Here is an 18,967-nt window from a genome sequence, read left to right as displayed (position 1 = left end):
TCAAAGAAATTTCTACTGCTATTTACATGTTTATTTTACAAAAATAAATAACAAAACACAAACACCTAAAATACGTATCCTTATAAACATATTCTGCTAAGCTCTCTAATACTCTAATACACTACAATCCGCATTGTTTCTATAATATAAACCCCTATTATCTTATCATTTCTGACCACTATCTGTGGTAACCCTTTATATACATCTAAACAAGCACTGTTTTTAATGTATGAGTCAGTCTTGCTGTTTAGCATGAGCAATTTCCACAGAATAATGATTACTAATTCTTGTGAATGGGGTAAAGGTTTAGACAGCTACATTTATTGATTTATGTTATTTTGAATGAACATACATTTCAATATGTATGTTGTGTGTGTATCTGTGAGCGTGTGTGTGTGTGTGTATATACCATTTACATTTGTGAGACTTTTTGAAAGAAATCTCTTATGCTCACAAAAATATTAGCCCAGTTGTGTGAAGTTGCAGGGATCTAGAGATATATGACACATGAACAGTCTGAATGGTCAGTAGTAAATGGCTTTACTGTGACAATAAAGTTCATGATTTTCGCTCTTCTAGGAGACACATTTGAGATGAAAACAAATTTGCACTGAAAATGATGCCAATAGTTTGCCCATATAAAACCAAGAACTGGTGCACTGGTGTTGCATATTTATTGCCATATTCATAAAAGCAGAACAATCCACTATAAAAAGCCTCTCAGTGACTAAAAAAAAACAGAGCTGCATTTCTACACAGCTGAGACACATACATCACAGATGTTTGAGGAATCCTAAAGAAACTCCCTCTCTCATGGTTCCTCAGTCATATAAACTTGACATGGGAACATTTGAATAAATCATAAAGTTCCAGAGTCTATCTGAAAACAATGTTTATCCGTCTACAGGCGGTCCTGGTTATATATCTATCTCCAGTGATAGTCTTGAAAGGAGATAGCCTCAATTCATCTCTTAAAGTGAAGGTGCTCTCAGGAGGTATAAATGGTGACTTATAGCTGCAAAGCAGTTCACAGTAATATTAAAAATGGCCACAACACCTCTGGTCATTCATCCATTTACTTTTAGAAAATACTTTTCACATATTTTCTATATAGTCATTTCTTCCTTAGTTGTTGCATTTTAGACACTATGTGCAAAGACAATGGACAGTATCCATTTGTAGGAAGCCATTTGTCCTGTACAACAGTAGCTATAGATAATTATACAGGCTCCAAACTAAAGTTTGGTAAGAAAATCCAAAAAGTATGCCCTAGTTTGCTTTAGCTTTGCATTATGTTTTCAAGAGCTCTAGTCCTTCTCTCTACCTCATCCTGACAGGTTTCGGGACCTCCACAGCTTTGTGTTTGGTAGTGGAATTGTTCTCCCCGGATTCACTTGTCTTTTTAACCACTTTGGGGCTTGACGTGCCTTTCCTGGTGGACTGAGGGCTATTTACTTTCTTCTGAAGCTGAGGGCTGGATGAGCCGGTTACACCTCTCCGGGCCAGTAGAGGGCTCCTGGAGGTCTTTATCTTAGGCTGCAGGAGAGAATCCACTGGCTTTAACGGTCTCAGGCTCAACAGTCCACAGTAATAGTTGCACTGATGTTGGGTAATGAACTGCTCGATTATCTTTGGAGATCCTTTATCGGTGAGGCCCTGATACCTGCAAGCATGCATGGAAATATTAGTCTTAGAAGAAGTGGAAAAATAGGTAAAAATTTGAATCTTGTATAGTAAAATATACCAACCCTTTAGACTTAGTAGCAATTTCAATGCTTGTGATCTTCGTATCGACACCTGCAACACACAAGAGATTATTTTATACTTAAATATTGGGAATATTTTAATATATAGCACTAGGCAATTGCAGTGTTGAAGTAAATTCTCTTTACCTTCTAAACGGGTAACCAGGATGTTTCCATTGGTCCACTGATGGATCCAATGCTGGAAAGCGCAACACTTCTGCTCCACTTCAGAGGTGGTTCTGGCGATCAGTCTCCCTGTGCGGTCCATCAGGCAGTATTTCAAAAACACACCCTTCAGATCAGTCTCTACTGAAGCATATGGAACTGTATTGGCGGGCCGATACATCAGATGAAGGGGGATCACTCTGAATTTTTTCAGAGGAGCAACGAAGAATAAAATTAGATCATTTTGATGTCGTCTCTTATTTGATAGCCATATGCATTCCACAGAAACATATTTCAGTCAGTATTACTTCATAGAACACAGTGAAATGTTCATAAAATAAATCACAAATTATCTCAAAATGTTTTGACAGATTTGTAGCACTTCAGAGATAAAATAGTAGTTATCAAGTATGCTTAAAGTCAAGTTGTTAGTCGTAGATACTGTTATCTATAATGGGACCTAGTGTACATATTCATAGAGACAATATTCATAGTTTGAAATCATGTTGTATTCCGTGACCTACTCTAATGAGAATCCAAAGTTCTCGATCACTCTGGCCTCGGCAGCAAATATTTTGCAGTACTCCCGAACGGTATTCTGGATTTTACAATCCTGAGGATAAGAAAAGGACAAAAAACCCAGACTGAAAGTCATTGTGGTAAAAATCTGTGCATCCCCCCCAAATTAGAGTAATTGTTTATTCACAAATGTTTTTCATCATTCTGACAGAATATCTGAGTGGCTATTTTTCTTATACAATGATAATACAAGCTCCAAAAAGACCATAAAAAACAATGGGGCAAGACTTGTTTGCTATATATTAATTGCAATATTGAGTGCTAATGATTAAAAAAAATAAGTTTTTTTACTGATAACAATTCCCTCTAATGCAGCTCTCAAATATTATTCACATTTGAAAACCTCACCAGTCACTTCATAAAGTTATAATGATGTATAATATAGAGCACATCGTGAATACTTTTATGATAATATTATGGACCTTTTTGGAGCTTAGAAGTAAAAATCACCACTTTCCCTGAAGCTCTGGCATTCTCAGATATCCTTCTGTGTTTCACTATACAAAGAAATACAGGTAAATAAATGATGATTGATGATGCGTCTTTTTATAGTTTTCGCTGGGTTCCAATATTAACTATAAATGTCAATTGTGTGATCCAGTAAGATTCTAACCTGTCTGGTGATCTCTAGATTTCTCTCGATCAGGTTGGTCTCCTCCTTGGCCCCATATGCGATGGGATTTCTAACTTTAGTGATGCACGTGGTGCCTGACTCAAAGACAGGGTCCAAACCATAGATGACCTTTGCCCTGCAGGTCTTGTGCACACATCCCTCTCCAATCTGCACCTCTTCCGTCATGATCCGACCAAAGAGTTTCTCGCCCCAGTAACCAGAGTCTGCCAGGCCTTTGGTGAACATCATTGGTGTCATCTCAATCTCTTCTCCAACTGAGATTACAGAAATATACAGAAATAGAGCATTGGATACTTAGATGGGTAAACAACACAAAGCTTAATTTGTGTAATTCATAGCAATAGTATAATTCATAGAAATAAACACACTTGATTTCCTTCAGAAGTCATACCTTCTAAATCATCCCTTAAGAAGAATTCTGCCAGTACTGCCCAAAAGGAAACAGAGTAAAGGTAAACATAACACGAAAAAAATTATTCAACAGATGTTTTGCAGATTTCTGTTTATAAATGGACCAAAAGAGTTATAAATTACTGTCTGCGCTGAGTAAGTAATCAGTGATGTCAGTCCCATATTCATTCTTGATTGAGCAACCATACACTCCACAGTCTCTGCTGGAAGCCTGGACTATGGCCAGTGCCACTGGACCCTCATCCCCAGCACTGAGAGGAGAGAGAGAGAGAGAGTTATATTAACTTTAAAATAAAAATGAAAGTAGATGTGTACACATCAAAAAAGTACACATGAAAAGTACACATCAAATGTCACACCCCCCTCAAATGCAATTTTGGGTTGTAAGTAACAATTAAAATTCCCCATAATAACTAATATAGGCCTAATATATACTGGTGCGTTCAAGTCATGTTGAAAAGATCATATTTATGAGTTGGACGCACATGAATGCCACCACAAAGTTGTAAATACGAGTGAGAAGCTCAGGGTAAAAAAAAAAAGAAGAATTTACACGATTTTTTATATCGGAATATACGAGTTTCCTAGTTAAAAATTGGACATGAATGCTCTCTCAAGTCATATTTACCACTGGGAAGTTCGGGGATAATTTTGATACCCAAGTTCCAGAGTTGGGTGGGCCATAAACTTTAATCATGGCAGAGGGAAGAACGATTGCTTCTGTATGGAAGCTTGTTTTCGCCACGGAATGAAAGAATTTAAAAGATAAGTGCGACTTTTTAACTCACAATTCTGATTTCTTTTCTCCGAATTCTCAATTCTGACTTTATAACTCATAATTGCGACTTTATATCACAGAATTCTGACTTTATAACTCGCAATTGGGAGTTTATGTCACAATTCTGAGGAAAAAAAGTCAGAACTGTGAGATGTAAACACACTATTTCAAGAAAAAAATTCAGAATTGTGAGATAAAAAGTCACAATTACCTTTTATATTTTTTTATACACAATTAACTTCCATACTGCTGTGACTGGTATTCTTTATTAGATTTTTTAAATATATATAATCATTTTCGATAGCACGTGAAGGTAGAAAAAGCACCAATCTTTACGAGTTGGGCCCTATTTTTTTTTTTACAGTCTATGGTTGGGCCACAATATTTATACAGTAGGTATTTTATTTAGCAGTGACAATGTCAGGACTTTTTATTTACAACAAAATAAGCTAATTCCCTGCACAAAATATAATAGCATTGTAATATAATAATATTAGTTGTAACAATAAAGTTTACAGTGGCTTAAAAAGCAAAACACACCTAATGTAAATTCTTTGTTCTTCATTTTGGAAGCTTGTTTTCGCCACGGAATGAAAGAATTTAAAAGATAAGTGCGACTTAAAAGTAGAGTTAAAAAACCTTGTGTAGTTAATTAAAAGAAGGTAGCTTACACCGCCATCTTGCTCCGTCGAAAGAGCTTGAACGCACCTGATGTCGTAAACACGACTTCTCAACTCGTAAATACGTAGGCTACTTCCCAGGAGGACTTGAAAGCAGCATTTACATACAGTATATCCTATTAATTAAAAATGCCTCAAACTTACAGCCACATGAGGGCAGTGTTACAAACACTAGCACGGTTGATGCATTTGAGGGTGTTTGCGTGCGAGTAGCTCCTGCATCATTGTGCTGATACAGCACTGTGAGAAACAAATTTAGATTTTTAATATCCCCTGATGGTGCAATTGAGCAGTGTTGGGTTACACACTCTCTGTCTGACTGGGCCTCACCAATCACAGCTGTAGGGTTCATGGACAAATACAAATAAGTGAATGACTTATTATTTTTTGAATGAATGACTACAAAGCAGATGACAATATTGGTAATAACTTTTACTAAATACATGCAGGTTTACTGCATGAAATGCCTCATATTATATTAGGACATACAAAAAAAGTAGATAACGCACAATGTCATAACTTGTGAATCTTTGTTAGATCTTTATTGCAACATTTCGGTACTTTGCTCAAATATGTCGAAAAATGCCTGAAACATATGCCATTTAATAAACATTTCCAAGCTATGACAGTGTGTGGGATTTCTTTTTCTTTTTTTTTACTGTAGTGGCATTTTTCCATCTAATCTGATGATTAACACAGTAACTTTTTACTTGTCCTTGTCCTTTTCCCTGTTGTTTTAGGATTAATTGAAAATTTTAGACTGTGTTGAATGACTAGAGGAATTTACCGTCTTTCAATCTCCAAAATCTCCTCTTCGTCTCTGTACCACTTGATGGTGGAGTCACTAAGAATGTTAAAAAACTGGCACCACAGCTTCAAGTGACCGGAGGCATCTGAGAAGGGTTCTCCCCTAATCTTGCGGATAACCTGAGGAGCTGAATGGAAAGAGGATCAGGGGTAACAAGGTAAAGACATGTACTCTCTAGTTTTGACTCTTCCCCCATATCAAACGTCCCTCTATGTCTTAGTGTAAACAAGATAACGTCTGAACAGTGCAAAATTAGAACACTTGCTTAGAAAGCAGGAGAATAACCAGAATACTGTACATCTAAAAATAAACATTTTGTCATGCATTCAGGTACTAATATTTTAATCGCTTTTTATGTTGGTCCCAAACTAGAGTCGTAAAATAAATTGGGGGCTTGTCCGGCATTTGAACCTGGCACCTCTGGCATATAGATTATCAGCAGGGCTTGACATTAACACCCGCCAACCAGCCAAATGCGGGTGGATTTCAGCAATGGCGTGTGACACTTCTACTAGACACTTTGGCGGTACACATTTTTCAATTGTAGTCTTTTAAAAAGGCATCTAAAACGATAAACTAAGTACAATGTAGTATTGTCAAAAATATTGATTTTTCGATACATCGATACTGAAATATCTGAAACTCTTCCAATACAAATTTTCCGCAGAATAGATAGACGATACCATCTGCGCTTTCTCTGTCTCCCATCTCTCTGACTGCAAGTTGACACACAAACCCGCCTCCCCTCACTCACTCCGAATGAATATTGTTGATGTTACAGGGCTTTAATTTCGGCGTGGGATTAGAGGTATTCCGCATAATTTTACACATTCCCACAGATTTTGTGCTCACACCCAAAGTGTGCACATATAAAGCCGCCTCTCAGTACTAAATTGCTTTCTTTTTCGCTGCTAATCGCGCATAAACAGTCAAATACACACAAAATAATGTCAAAATGCTGGTCTTGGTGAACGTAAACAGTTGAGAAAGAAAACATGTGTAACGGTATAATCCATGTGTCAGGTCTTATAGTGACAGCAGCCTAATATAACTGCTGCCAAATCATGAGATAGTATTAAAAATATCTATATGGCAGTTTTCCCCCATGGTGTCAATGCCAAAATTATGGCCAGTGAAAATGCTGAGATGCTGGTTACTTTGGAATACCACAAGTCACAGTGGCTGGTGAGCAAAAAAGTTCATGTCAAGCCCTGATTATCAGTATTGGTCAGTAAAGATAACATGAAATGTTAACAGTGCTAACAGAAGAGTTAGTTCTTCCTTGCACAGATCTGACAACCTTTTCAATAGATAATATGAACAATTTCAGTAGGTTCCTGCTGAATAAACTGAACTAAACATTGATATCTGTGAACAGTCAACCACTGTAAGAACACACATGTGCTACCTTTGAAGGGGTCCAACTTCTCCTTTTCTGCAGGTTTGCTTTCTGTCTTTGTGCTGTCTGCCACCTCTGCAATCTCCTCCTTAGGTTTTGGCACCTCCAGTGTGGCCTTGCGGCGGGCCAGCAACGGTGAACGTCTTTCTGTGGGAGGTGTTTGCTGGCCACTTTGAAGTTGCAGGAAAGCTGCCCTGCGAGCCTGACTGGGCGACATATACGGACTATCCCTCTTACCCTGCGTGTCAGATCCCTCATCCTCAGACTTGGTTTTGGCAAGGTAGATTTTGCGGCGAGCACCAGAAGCCAGCTCCTCAGGGGTGGCAGAGGGTATTAGGGTGAGACTGTCTCGTCGCTTCATCTTGGGGCTACTCTCACAAGATAGAGTGGATGTGGGTGTGCTTCCTCCACTCTCTTCTCCTCTCTTCTCACTTCCATCCACTGATGCAGCTGAGACAGACCCCTGATTCTCTAAGTTTGGATTATTCTTTGCCATAAGCCTTCGCAAACTGGCAGGACTTAGTGGAGGGAGCGTAGGTCCCACAGGGGCTGTTAGGCTAAGTTTCTCTATGGAAGGTTTGTCCCTTTGAAGCCTGTCAGCTTCAGGCTCTACTCTTGTGTCTTTTGGTTGAGGAACTCTGTTTGGGTCTTGGTTAGTAATACTAGGATGAGTTTTTGTAGACATATCAGGACTCAGTTGGGACATGAGCTGCTCTCTTGACTTCTCAGAAGTAGCAGCTGGATCATGTTGGTCGCTTTCAGTCTTCAGCAGCGTAAAAGTCATATCTTGTGAGATTACTATGCCAGGAAGTGAGGGCTTTGAGTGAGTTTGCTCTTGTTTAAGAGGGGCTGCGTTATCATCAGCACATGCTATGTTGATTATAGGGATATTCTTGTCATCTTCCCTGCCCCACCCAATGTTGTTACTACCTTGTTCTTCTCCACCTCTCACTCTTGCATCTAGATTTTGTGGTTTGACTTCCTGTGTTCTCTCCCCGAAAGGTGATGATGGAGTGTTCCTTGTCACGCCCAAATGGTCTGGAATACCTAAGGCACTGTTGGAAGCTGATTCACCTGATGCTCTTGTTGCATCATCCATCTGTCTTTCCTTTTCTCGAAATATCTGTGCAACCTCTTGTGTTAAAGGTTGCATAACTCGCTCACGGTCTAATTTCAGCATTTCACTTCTAGGCGCAATAACAGTTTCTTCACGTTTGACTCTGTCTGGCAATGTGACCTTGATTTCTGGGATGAGTGGCATGGATCTCTTCTTTGCCACGTTTTTGATAACGGTTTCTCTTGTATCGGGGAGTATTATAATTGGTTGGACTGCTGATTGGTCCTTCTCTGATAATCGTCTCTCGGCTTGTGTTTTTGTTAGGAGTTTTGGTTTATCTACTTTGTATGGCCTCGATTGAGTTTCCGTAACCTCAGTCTCACCTCGTCTTGGACTTTTGGGGATCTCTATCTCTGGAGTCACAATAGATGTTTCTGTCTTTGGAACAACATTCTTGTTTTGCTTAACATCCTCTTTCTTTGGTTGAATGGAATCATCTTTCAGTTTTTCAGCATTAACATTGCCTTTTTCCTTATTCTCCCTCACTTTCTTCTCTATCTTATCTTCACCACTATATTTTCCCTTGTCTTCAGCACTCTTGCTCTGACTTGGAATGCTTTTATCATTCTTATCTTCCTTCATTTTAAAGTCATTCACTGTAGTAGAGTCAGCTGCAACTTCTTTATTATCCGTGTTTAGTGCTGGTATAGATTTTTCATTTGGAATAAAATCAATTTCCATTGCACTCTTAGATACGACCGCGACAGAATCCCCTTCTTGACTTAGACCCGATGCTGGGGACAATGAGATTTGATCATTAATTTCATATTTTCTTTCACTCACTGCAAGTACAGGAAGGACTGACTCTTTTATGACAAAGTCACTCTCCGACTCTTTTTCCCCTGCAGAAAAAGATTTCCGTTCTATTGCACCATCCATCTCCTCTTTATTTTTCTCTGTCAGGGAACCTCCCTCTAGCGTTTTTTTAACACTTTCTTCCTCCATATGAGGAATTACTTTCTCATTTAACTCACAGGGCTCTTTGCTCTCTTCTACCCCCAGCTCCGCTGACTGGGACTCAGTGTGCATTTGGGTAGGGACAGAGTCGGCAAGCTGGGAAATCTGAGACTCTGGCTGGCTCTCACAACACTGTGTGCTTTCCAGGTCTGCCATGATGAGTTCTGTCAGGGGGGCAGCGGAGCCCCCCTGTTCCTCTAAAATAGGCATTTCCTCAGCACCTCCCATGACCTCATCCACAAGATAGGTAAATTCCAGCTTTTCAGTCTGATATGGAGGAATGGGCAAGTCCACAGAGGCAGGAACATCAGGGGCACTGGGTTTAGTATGGTCATCTGTAGCCTTGAGACATAAACGGTTGCTTGTTAAATATTTAACATGTTGGCCTCGTAACACTGTATGCACTTCATAGATTGTACTGTTTTAATCTGTCCTCTTGGCATGCATTATAACTTTATTGCCTGGTTTCACAGACAGGGTTTAGATTAAGCCAGGATTAGACCTTAGTTCAATTAGGACATTTAAGTAGCTTTTATAAATGTGGCTTTGAAAAAAACATTACTAGTGTGCATCTTAAGACAAAACAATGGCACTGACATATTTTAAGATATCTCAGTGCATGTTGCTTTCAGTTAAAATAGCTCAAACATGCATTTTAGTCTGAGACTAGGCTTAGGCCTTTTCTGTGAAACCGGGGGTATGTTTATGGCATATGATTAATTATGGCATAGTAATGAAAAAAATAAGAGTAACTGATCACTCTTATGTTTGTATTGTTACAGTATGCTTCTAAAATCATGCAATCAATGGCTGAGGCAGATGTTTTTGTAAAAGCTTAGATTTCAATCAATATAAACAATATATAACAACAACATTGTTTTTGATTTAAACAAAAAATGTATTCAATAAGGACACACCTAAACTATTTATTGTCAGTCTGTTTGTTCACTTGTTTTTTGAGCTGTTATATTTGAAACAATATACTAATTTGTACTACCAATCTTGTGCAACTTTCCATGTACTAGGAAAAACAACATAATATTTATTTATGACCTGTCAGGTCAACTTGACAACTGTGACATTTGATATGACTTACACAATCAAACCACATTAGCAATGACTTAAAAAACACTTATCAATATGTAGGCCTACCGTAATAATGATTTGTTTCCAATATGGGCCTACAACAGATCTTAAAAGGTGAATTGTGTCATTTTTGTGCCACTACTATAGTACCTAACAGAAAAGCCAAAGTTGATCAGACAGACAGGTAGCCCCGCCTCCAAATTCACACCATTGGTTGAACCAATGTTGTTATGTCCGACCCAGTGCAAACAAACAGATTGCGATTCCATTTGGTGACAAAAGTTGCCACTAGTATCAACTGCTTGAATGTTTTTTTTCTGTGCTCATCTAAGTTAGTATTAAAAGTTGTTTTTGTAAGCCTAAGGTAGAGCTCTAAAATCACAATGAAACGGAAGTAGCAACAGATCTTTCACATTGTTACGTATATCCAAGTGGATTATCGGAAAAGAAAAAATGTAGGGCGGGGACTTGGTTCTATCCGTTGGTTCTTGATTGGATTTTGAGATGTGATCCAATTATGACATCAAAATAAAAAAAATAAAAAAACGATGAATTGTTCACAATAAGATCGATAACATGGATTTATAATAGGCCTATAGGGTGAATTTCCATTTCTTTTACATGCTGAATTTAAACTATATAACCTTTATTACACAATTGTTGTATATAATGTAATCAGTTTAGAATACAATCTACATGACTAATACGTTTAACTGTAAAAAACAAAACAAAAAAAAGACTCAAATTTCAGTAGTGACAGAAGTAGCTTATCACATTTATAAGCCGTGCCTACGACAACTTTCTTTTAACAGAAGCTCCTCTGTTGTGATTCAACACACAGGGATCCAAATTTATGTGCAGGGTTCCTCTAACTGACACACCACAACAACTAACATTAACTTCCCACGAGATGCTAGGGTTATTGCACTTCCACTTTACAAAGGAAATAAAACAGCTGAATATGTCGCATGCCAGGTGCAAAATTATCACATGCTTGTCCTGTCTGAGATTGTAGAGCACGTCAATGAATTAAAGGTGACATTCACCTTGTTGACTAACAAACGTGAAACGTTATTAGCATTTAGCCGTGTCTGGTTTTATGCGATGATGCAATCACTGTGGTTCCACATGCCTTTCTAACAGCCTCATTTCTCTGTAATCTTCAGACATGGCATTTTAGAAATCATGTGACTCTGCCATGTGCATATTCTTGCCAAGAATGACTACTTTTTATAATTCTACGAAAACATGTCCGTAATGCAACACAACTAAAATCTAAATCCAAAATTAAAAATAGCCGCCTTGGGCATCATTTACACACAGAGATAAAGGTTTTACATGCAAGTGGAAAATTTGAGCAGTGGTGAAGAATCCTTATTCCAAAGAACAGAACTGTCAGCTGACTTTGGTTTCTCTGACATAATGTAGCTATACGAGTTTAACAGACAATTACTCTTTGTATGGTAATGGCTTCTCTGAGCACAGATTAGAAACAGGTTTATTTTAAGACACAGGGAACCAAAGAATCTAGAAAATGTGAAGAGGTTTTGTCTTCTTGTCTTAGTGTCCAGCAACTGTCATTCCTCATGTCTTGACCTGTACTAACATTAAAACACGTCCATTTAAAGTCAACATGAAAATGGCATTGACCCTGTTTACTTTCTTAATGCATGCACGATTTAATGTCTGAAATGTAATGCAAGTTCCACCCCACATTTGGTTTTTGGGAAGTATCACATTAAAGAAGTTAAAACTGTTGTAAATGCCATTTTATGTTGACTTTAAGAATACTAGTTGGTCCTAATGAGTGAATATGATTTGTGTTGTTCTTAAGTGTTGCTGACGCATGCAAACCCACTTTCACACTATTCTAGATAAGCTGAAATCCAGGCAGTTTGACTCATGCTCACTTTTAAGGAGACAGCAGGCCTTATTCAAAGTAGGAGAACCGTAAATGAGACAAAAGCAGAGCACAGATAAATATTTCCATGTGAGTTGTGTTTGAGTTTATACAATTCTGCTCAGAAATTTGGGGTCAGAATTTTTTTCCCCAATTGGATCCATCAAATTGATCAAGTGACGGTAAAGAAACATTGTTACATTTCAATTTTAATGCTGTTTTTAAGAACTTTCTATTCATCAAAGAATCCTGAAAAAGTATCACGGTTCAGACTGATCTCATGAAATGGCGTATGACACGCCAATTCGTATTTCCATTTTTGGCGTGCTATCAACACGCATAATCGCTTTTCAGCGTGTTTATCAACGTCGTTGACTTAACATTACATTACTGTATATAAATATATGACCTACCCCAACCCCGTCCCTAAACCTACCCGTCACTGGGGTTAATACTATTTATGAGTCTTCCCCTACCATCCTAGGAAAAAAAATATTGCTCCACAGATGTAGATATGAATTTTGCTTCGTTTCCGCTCGGACATTTAACGGCGTACACATACACACGGAATCACTCGGACGTTTAACAGCGTACACATACACGCGGAATCATTTTGACGTTTAACGACGTAGACATACACGCAAAAGATGACGGTTCGTTTCGGCGTGGACATCTCAAAATGCGTATAGATAACACGCCACTTGACTTGAAAGTGGCGTGTATGTTTACGCAAAGTCATGATGTCATGTTTGCACGGTTATATTAAACAGCACAACTGTTTTCATCATTGATAATAATAAAAAAACGTTTTTGGAGCACCAAATCAGCATATTAGAATGATTTCTGAAGGATCATGTGAGACTGAAGACTGGAGTAATGATGCTGAAAATTCAGATTGGCATGCCAGGAATAAATGACACTTTTTATATATTATTATTATTTGCAATAATAAGTAACACTTTACAATAAGGTTTAACTAATTTAGTGAACATGAACTAAGAATAAACAATACTTCTAGAGCATTTATTAATCTTAGTCAAGGATAAATTCAACATTTACTAATACTTATTGTAAAGTGTTACCCAATCATATTTCACACTATTACTTTTTTTTACAGTAGCTATTTTTATTGGTGAGCATGAGAAACTTCTTTCAAAAATATTTTAAATAATATTTCATACCCACCCAAAACTGCAGTGAATGCAGTGGAGTCCAAAATATAAATAAAATTCTAAACAAAAGGGGGGAAAAAAGAGAGAACTTTTCTCTTCAACTGTTATGCTGATAATATATGATTGTACAATACAACATTGTAATAAATATTGTATTTAATTAGAAAAGCATTACCACTATAGTGCATGCTCTCAGACTTTAGTCCCCACCTTCTTTCCTATATCCCGAACACTGTGTTTGCAGTTTTGATCAGAAAATAGTCTATATAGGAACATTGCTGACTCCCTGAATCCTTACATGATAAAGTCAAAGATCAAACAACCTCAAAGCTGCCTACTGTGTTCTCTTGGGTATAGTTTGTGTCATCATCTTGGCCATGGACTGGTGTAATTAAACTCAAGTCTTGCTGCACAAATGTACTATCTATAAATAGCTCCCATGTGCTGTGGTGCAGAAAGCCCTGCACTAGATGGACAAAACCGGCAGGTTGTAAAGTGAGAAGTGCGATGAACTCACCTTGAAAACCAGCGAATGAGAAATCTGCAGGACGTCCTCTGGACTGCTCTCCTCTTTTGGCATCTCCTTCTGCTCCTCCACAGAAAGTCTAAGTGTTGCTCCAATGCTCTCAAGATGTCTTTCAGGAGTGGGAGACACATCCTCGGGTTTGTTTGCATGGAATTCAGCTGAATTAGAGTTTATGATATTATTAGGGGCGGTTGAATCTTGTGTTTGTTGCAAAGACTCTGTTTTTACTTCCAAGTCCGTCGTTTGAGATGATTCCTGGACCCGCTTTGGTGTATCCTGTTCGAAGGTCACCTCTTGAGGAGGTGTTTGTGAGGGAGGGAGGTGTATCTCATGAGGAATTTCATTTTCTAGGATCACTTCACTAGCTCTCCATGTGGTTTCTGCTGTCTCTGTGGACTTCTTGCTTTTGCCGAAGAACATGTCCTTTAAGGAGTGAAGAACCGAGGTTAGAGCTGACTTGTGTTGAGGTTCTGGCTCTTTGTGTGATGCGGCTTTGGTTGAAGGCCCAGATGGAGCTCTTTGTTCTTGTTCTGTTTGCCTCATTTTCTCTCGTTTTCTTTCTTTGGCTCTCTCTCGCTCTTTTTCCCGCTCTATTTCTCTTGATCGGTCCCTCTCCTCTTCTTTTAATCTTTCTCGTTCCTTCTCCAGCTCTTTTTCTCCTTGGACAGGACTAACATCGACGTCCATGATCTCAGGACTCTGATGTTGCTCAGCAGCCTGTGACTTCACAGACTCAGATAAGTATTTTGCCAGGCTCATTCCTTCATAAGGATCCTCTTGTTTTCTGTTGCTCTGGGTGTGGTTAATGATACCCACCTCATCAAATCCATTGGTAATACGCTGCTTCTTTTCGTCCGGTTTCTCTTTGGTGGACTGCTTTGTGGTGACTACCTCCATTGGATCACAGATACGGTTGAGTTTCTCATTACCATTCTCCGCTTTCATCTCTGTGGCTCCTACAGAAGCCTGCGCCATGATGTTATCAGACTTATCGTCTAGGAGTGCAGACTGCTGTTCTTCTGTCCCTTGGGAGGCCACGTTCTCCTCTCCATCCTTGGTTGTGGGAGAGGAGCTCAGGGGTTCGTTCCCAGCAGGAGTCCTACGCTTCCTTAGTAAGCGTTCCTGGTTAATCACATGTAATTGTTCCTTCTGGATGTTCTCCTTACCCCGACGTCGACTCTCTTCCAGGTCTCGCCGCTTGATCTCAGCCTTCTGTTTCAGTTTGGCGAAGAACCTTTGGTGGATCATGTACTCGCTCATGGTCCCCACCTCCAGTACCCCGGAACAGGAGACGATGCCCTTACTGTTCCTCGCTGAGGCCTGATAAATGGCTGCATCTTCTTCTGTACAGCTGCCAAACGAAAGCAAATGTAGTTATAGTCATTGTGTGGTCACTACTAAAACAATCAAAGCATTGATTTGGGTGTAATGTCAAACAATGTTTTGAAACAAAAGGAGTTGTATTGCTTTAGAAATGTGATTTGTGTAGAAAATTAGCTGACTATAGTCTGAATCAAGTAACATACTTGTAGATTTGAAGTGTGTGAATTTTTTCATTGCGAAATATTTCATATTTGGGAAGGCCACAATATCGATCTAACTCCATGTCATCTTTGTACCAGGTCAGCTCAGGAGCCGGGTAACCTGGTGGAAATGTGTGCAAAAATAAGGAGGTTTGGTCTTATTCATTAAAATAGCATTCATTTAACCCAGAAAATATATTATAAATGTATAAAGAATTTTTTGAGAAACACTCAGACACCAAATAAGATTATATTGAAATGTCTTTAACATTGGTTTTTCATGTTTTAAACTTAACATTTTTTTTTTCATAATCATAAGTAAAAAACTTACCCGTGACCACACAAGAGAATTTGACATTGCACGTTTCTGACACTGCCTTTGATTTTATGGTGGTCTCAAAACATGGCTGGGTTTCTTCAGTCAAATGAGCCATGACGGTACATAATGTACTCCTAGAGATGGCAAATACAGTGTGTCAACTCAACAATCATCATATATGTGAAAAGCAGGTATTTATTATATCAAATTATTCCAAACATTACTATATGAATCAATAAATTATTTAGCAATTCAGCAAGGAGATAGCATTGACATATTGTATTATTAATATCAGTATTATAATATAAAATTAGAATTATTGACGTGACTGAGGAAAAGCTGCAGGGTGTTAACAGGGTGAGAGGATATTATTTTAGCCTGATGACATTTGTGGAAACATTTTTAGTGCACTTTTCCAAGTACAATAATTCTGTGGTTATTTGGGTGGGTGGGTTTGGAGGATTAAAAGATTTATACATCAAGCACAATACTGTCATAATCACGGTGCAAATCAAATGCAAATTGGGTATTTCTGAGATTGTAAAACAAACCAAAGGGAAAAAAGGCATGTTGGGGAACAGAAATAGTTATCTGAAGTGTAGTTAGATTAGGATTGACCTTTTGAGAAGCTTTTATTACCTCGAAGGCCTGTAGTTTGAATAACTGTGAGTTGAAAAGCTATTTAGAAAAGAGGCAAATCAAAGGGACACTCATCAGACAAGAATATCTAAACTAAGGACTTTCACTGTGTGACACTGATTAAGCCAGGAGCAACTGTAATGCAGTCATACAGTAAATGCTGTTGCTAATGGTGAGAATGTTGTGGTCTCTTTTGGCATAGCCAGAGTTGAGCAAACACAATACAACCAATGTGGTAACCACAGTTACGTCAGTATTTCAGCAAAATCAAAACCATTCAACTGATGACAAACAGATTTTGTGATTGCATTCAAATTACTGTATGCTAAAATGACATCTTATTTAATAAAATAAGTGTCAGAAAAGGCAAATGTAGCAAACCAATAATTATGTTCCAATTAAAGCCACTCTTAAACAAATGACATACTATTAATATTATATAATTAATGCACATTTGATATTATGTTATCACATTTAATATTTAATATTCATAAACCGCAAAATTAACATCTAAACTGGAGGTTTTAAGACTTTTTAAGGCTTTAATTAAGACTTTTAAATTTTTCATAATCAAATAAGGCAGAACAAACACACTCACTCATACTGAACATTCATATTTTTTTTTTTTACCTGTTTTCAGGCCTAACGTTGGAGAGGTAGTTGCGGCTCTCTGACCTTCCGTTTGCCGATGAAACATCCTCCCCATTTTGGTTTCCCGATCTCCCATTTCCAGAGTAAGAGCGGGTCATGGGCCTCCTGGATGTCATTGTCCAAAACAAATAACTTCAACAGTCCAAAAAAACCCTCTTTAAGTGGGGTTTCAATATTTCTGTAGAATAAAATTGAGGTTTGTCTCCAGGCTTTTGGAACCAAAATGCAGAGTTCCACTTTGTAACTAACTGGAGAACTACTGAAAAGGGGGAAAAAAATACAAATCAATTCAAATTGAGAAATACAAACACTTGAAAAAGTACTAACATTAATAATATAAAATTGGAATTTAAAAAAAATTGTTTAGGCAGAACCGTTCTGTTTTGAGGACAACTAGTCTCAACAAGTAAACCATTTGTACAGAGTAGTTATAAATAGGAAATGGTGTTTGTTACTTTTAATTTGGTCAAACATGAACATTTGTATTTGATTTCAACCAACACGTTTACCAACTAACTTTGAATTGCTTGACAAAAATATATTACAGTATAACACTTAAAGAACTTACCATTAGCATGTTTCTTTGCCTGTTCTTTGGAGTCTGATGTCCCAGTAACAGCAGAGCATGTGTTGCCAGCAAGAACCTATTTATAGCAGGCCTACAAATAGGCGCAAGAGCACATCACATTTTCCACAACTAGCCATTGCTCTGAAGCCACTTGAAAGCAAGCGTCCAAGAAAAAGACAGAAAAAACATAAATATCACCTTCCTTAATCATTCCTTATCTGTCAGCTTCATGACATCATGTAATTCTCACTCTGACTGAATGATCACACTGTTTAGAGATGTGTGAATGTACATAGAAATTGGCTAATGTGTGTAAATGTAGCCAAATTCAACCAGTATGGTATGTCGGGTGAAAGTGCAGTGATCTGATGCAAGTGATCTTGATGACAGCTCTTCAGACAAGCTCAAAGCATGGCCCAGGTTTAATTAGGACAACCCCCTCTATGTCATTCTGTCTGTACACCCTCCCCATAACAGTCAACAATCTTTTCCCACCGGTCATGTGTCATTGCATCATTTTCCAATCATAAAAGGGCTCCGATTACATGCTGTCAAGCAACCACTCTCACAAACATATCATTCAAACAACAGATGGCACACATCCTCACAAATATAAATAATAGAGATGTTGAGTGTTGCACATGGACAATTAAGTCACACTCAATTCACAAATAATTAACTTGGGATTCGAATTGGACACCAAATTAGAGATTTGTGAAACAAACTTAGGGGCAAAAAAAAAAAAAAAAACCACTTTTTCATTTTCTTCGAATAATATCATCATTTAAGGTACACTATATAACGAAACTGCATGTATTTTGCGGAAGAACATTGTTGTGGTTGTGGTTTGGGAATGAATATGACCCTTCACAATAGATATCTGGTGTGTTCGACTTGAAGCAGCGCTGTCATAGGCCTATGACAGCCGATTGCCACCGATTGCTGAGCCACTTTAAGTCGAACACACCTATTGCATGGAAATTTATCTGATCAATAAAATACCTTACTCACCTGTTTAGTGATAAAAACGCCATCCCCTCATCGCTTTTACAACATTTTAAATCCCTCAGTTATGCAATCTCCGAAAAGCCAAGCCATTATTCTCATTTTATTACGAGCTCTGTCACTTTCCATGATCTACAATTAAATAATGAAATAAATTTCTATGGATCAGTGTGTTCTCTTTTTGCCAACATACTCTCCTGTGTGATTCCCAGGAGGTTCGAGATTTACCATGTTTAATGTCAAACTTTTCTGCCAAATTAACTATCTTATTATGCCACTCCCACATGGATCCAACTTTTCTATAT

At 38.1% G+C, this 18,967-nt stretch overlaps 1 protein-coding gene across 2 annotated transcripts; it reads right to left on the bottom strand.

Annotated features, from left to right (window-relative positions):
- Window positions 1-517: 517 nt before the first annotated feature.
- Window positions 518-17,707, bottom strand: alpk3a (alpha-kinase 3a). 2 transcript variants are annotated; one of them, XM_056255817.1, is made up of 15 exons: window positions 17,658-17,707; window positions 17,069-17,348; window positions 16,439-16,477; window positions 15,812-15,933; window positions 15,484-15,601; window positions 13,949-15,308; window positions 7,209-9,615; window positions 5,780-5,927; window positions 3,658-3,785; window positions 3,515-3,550; window positions 3,103-3,377; window positions 2,435-2,523; window positions 1,893-2,110; window positions 1,749-1,797; window positions 518-1,663 (listed from the first exon to the last, which is right to left on the bottom strand). In XM_056255817.1, the coding sequence occupies exons 2-15, from the start codon at window positions 17,203-17,205 to the stop codon at window positions 1,321-1,323; spliced, it is 5,469 nt and encodes a 1,822-aa protein (XP_056111792.1). In that variant the 5' UTR covers window positions 17,206-17,348; window positions 17,658-17,707; the 3' UTR covers window positions 518-1,320. The 2 variants fall into 2 exon arrangements, with proteins under 2 accessions (XP_056111792.1, XP_056111795.1); XM_056255820.1 differs by lacking the exon at window positions 16,439-16,477.
- Window positions 17,708-18,967: the final 1,260 nt, after the last annotated feature.

Source organism: Rhinichthys klamathensis, unplaced genomic scaffold, assembly GCF_029890125.1.
Source record: "Rhinichthys klamathensis goyatoka isolate OS25496 unplaced genomic scaffold, OSU_Roscu_1.1 h1tg000005l_1, whole genome shotgun sequence".
Taxonomy (NCBI): domain Eukaryota; kingdom Metazoa; phylum Chordata; class Actinopteri; order Cypriniformes; family Leuciscidae; genus Rhinichthys; species Rhinichthys klamathensis.
Note: the sequence above shows the minus strand (reverse complement) of the source record. Positions and strands in the feature narration are given on the sequence as shown.